The sequence below is a fragment of the Athene cunicularia genome, unplaced genomic scaffold, assembly GCF_003259725.1.
Source record: "Athene cunicularia isolate RWA unplaced genomic scaffold, athCun1 SCF_62, whole genome shotgun sequence".
NCBI lineage: Eukaryota > Metazoa > Chordata > Aves > Strigiformes > Strigidae > Athene > Athene cunicularia.
In genome coordinates, this window is record NW_020799493.1 from 24,096 (window position 1) to 26,391 (window position 2,296).

At 55.8% G+C, this 2,296-nt stretch overlaps 1 protein-coding gene across 1 annotated transcript in view; it reads left to right on the plus strand.

The window, feature by feature from the left end:
* LOC113490901 (olfactory receptor 14A16-like) overlaps positions 1-1,634 on the plus strand; it is a 13,823-nt gene extending 12,189 nt beyond the window's left edge. Inside the window, exons 2-3 of the mRNA XM_026867510.1 lie at positions 551-553; positions 696-1,634. Coding sequence (XP_026723311.1) covers positions 699-1,634 — 936 coding nt within the window. The 5' untranslated portion in view covers positions 551-553; positions 696-698. The remainder of the gene's footprint in view (positions 1-550; positions 554-695) is intronic.
* The last annotated feature ends 662 nt before the right edge of the window (positions 1,635-2,296 follow it).

Below are 2,296 nucleotides of genomic sequence, written 5' to 3' on the forward strand. Positions count from 1 at the left end.
AGGGGTCTGCAGGGCAGAGCTGAGCACCCAGCGGGTGGGATGGGGGCTGTGAGCACTGACAGGGAGGAGACGTGGGGAGAGAGAAGCAGCTGCTGGCTGGGACAGCTCCAGGCACCAGAGACATGGGCAGGGAGTAAGAGGGAGCTGCTGCTGGAAACTCCTTCGGGGAGGAATTCAGGTCCCCCCCTGCCATCCCCTGCAGTGCAGACACCTACTCCAGAGGAACCCCCTGCTCTCCTCTCCCAGCCAGCAGAGCCCCACCCTCTGTCCCTGTGCTGCCTCCTCCCAGCAGCACTGGGGCATTTCCCCACATTTCCCCTTGGGCCTCTGCTCCCCGCATTGGGATCACCGGACGTTCGGGGATGGGCTGGGGTTCAGCTGGGAGCAAGACCTGTGGGCACTGCCATGCAGATGTTTCCCTGGGAGTGAAATGTCCGAGTGCCCTCGCCATCTGCAGGCTCAGGGGGATACAAAGGAGCCAGTTCCCCCCCAGGACTCCCCATCTTTAGGGCACTGGACTCTTTCCCAGTGGGGTCCTGCTGGGCTGCAGCCTGTCCTCCAGAAGGGCACAGCTCTCCCCGGGCAGCTCTGTGTTCTCCCCAGCCCCAGGAGAAACCGAATGGAGAGAAATGAGAAATCTGTCCCGACTGATTGATGCTTTTCCTCTGTGAACAGGCCCTTGTACCATGAGGGAGCAAATGTCCAACGGCATCTCCATCAGCGAGTTCCTCCTCCTGGCATTCGCAGACAGACGGGAGCTGCAGCTCTTGCACTTCTGGCTCTTCCTGGGCATCTCCCTGGCTGCCCTCCTGGGCAACGGCCTCATCATCACCGCCATCGCCTGTGACCCCCACCTGCACACACCCATGTACTTCTTCCTCCTCAACCTCTCCCTCCTCGACCTGGGCTCCATCTCCACCACTCTCCCCAAAGCTATGGCCAACTCCCTCTGGGACAACAGGCACATCTCCTACTTGGGGTGTTCTGCACAGCTCTTTTTCTTTTTCTTTTTTATGTCAGCAGAGTATTTCCTTCTCACCATCATGTCCTACGACCGCTACGTTGCCATCTGCAAACCCCTGCACTACGGGACCCTCCTGGGCAGCAGAGCTTGTGTCCACATGGCAGCAGCTGCCTGGGGCTCTGGGTTCCTCTATTCTCTCCTGCACACAGCCAACACATTTTCACTACACCTCTGCCATGGAAACACCCTGGATCAGTTCTTCTGTGAAATCCCCCAGATCCTCAAGCTCTCCTGCTCACAATCCTACCTCAGGGAATTTGGGCTTCTTGTGGTCAGTGTTTGTTTAGGCTTTGGGTGTTTTGTTTTCATTGTGGTGTCCTATGTGCAGATCTTCAGGGCCGTGCTGAGGATCCCCTCTGAGCAGGGACGGCACAAAGCCTTTTCCACGTGCCTCCCTCACCTGGCCGTGGTCTCCCTCTTTGTCAGCACTGCCATGTTTGCCAACCTGAAGCCCCCCTCCATCTCCTCCCCATCCCTGGACCTGCTGGTGTCATTTCTGTACTCGGTGGTGCCTCCAGCAGTGAACCCCCTCATCTACAGCATGAGGAACCAGGGACTTAAACAGACACTGAAGAAGCTGATTCAATCATCTGTTTCTCCGCACCATTAACCTGCCCGTGTCTCTTCAGAACTGATTTCACATTCATTCAGGGAACCTCCTGCACTTCGGGCATTTCATCTCTGATAACCATGTTTGTCCCTGTCCGCACCCACTCCCCTTCCCCACAGGCAGGATGTGCACCATGTCTGGCACGATGGTACAGCTGGGCTCCCATGTGGCATCTCTGGAATAAAAGGGGATTTCCTCAGTGTCTGGAGTTTGGGCTCTTCTTCCAAAGTTGATGTCATGCTGAAGAATTTGCCCCCACAAAATGCTTGGTTTGACCATGGGAGGAGGTCATGGGGCCATTTGTTAGAGAATGGTCCTGGGCTGAGCCTTCCCCCGTGGGTGGTAAATTCTTCTGGAGATGGAGAATGATCCCAGGGTTCTGCCTGGGACTGTCACCCCTTGGATTTCAGGCACCACAGCTCACTTGCTTTGCAGATCATCACCACCAGCCCTGTGAGAGCATGGGGACAGGGTGTAGGAGTGACAGGTCAGGTCTGCATGGAAACATTTTACTGCTGAAAAGTTTTCTTGGGGCTGGAACATCCCCCAGTAAATGCAAAGAATCAGCACTGTGCTGCCAGGGGGAAATAAATGACCACGAGAAATATATTGCTAATGCAGCAGCTTGGGAAAGTTTCTCTACAGCAGGGGCAAATGCTGAA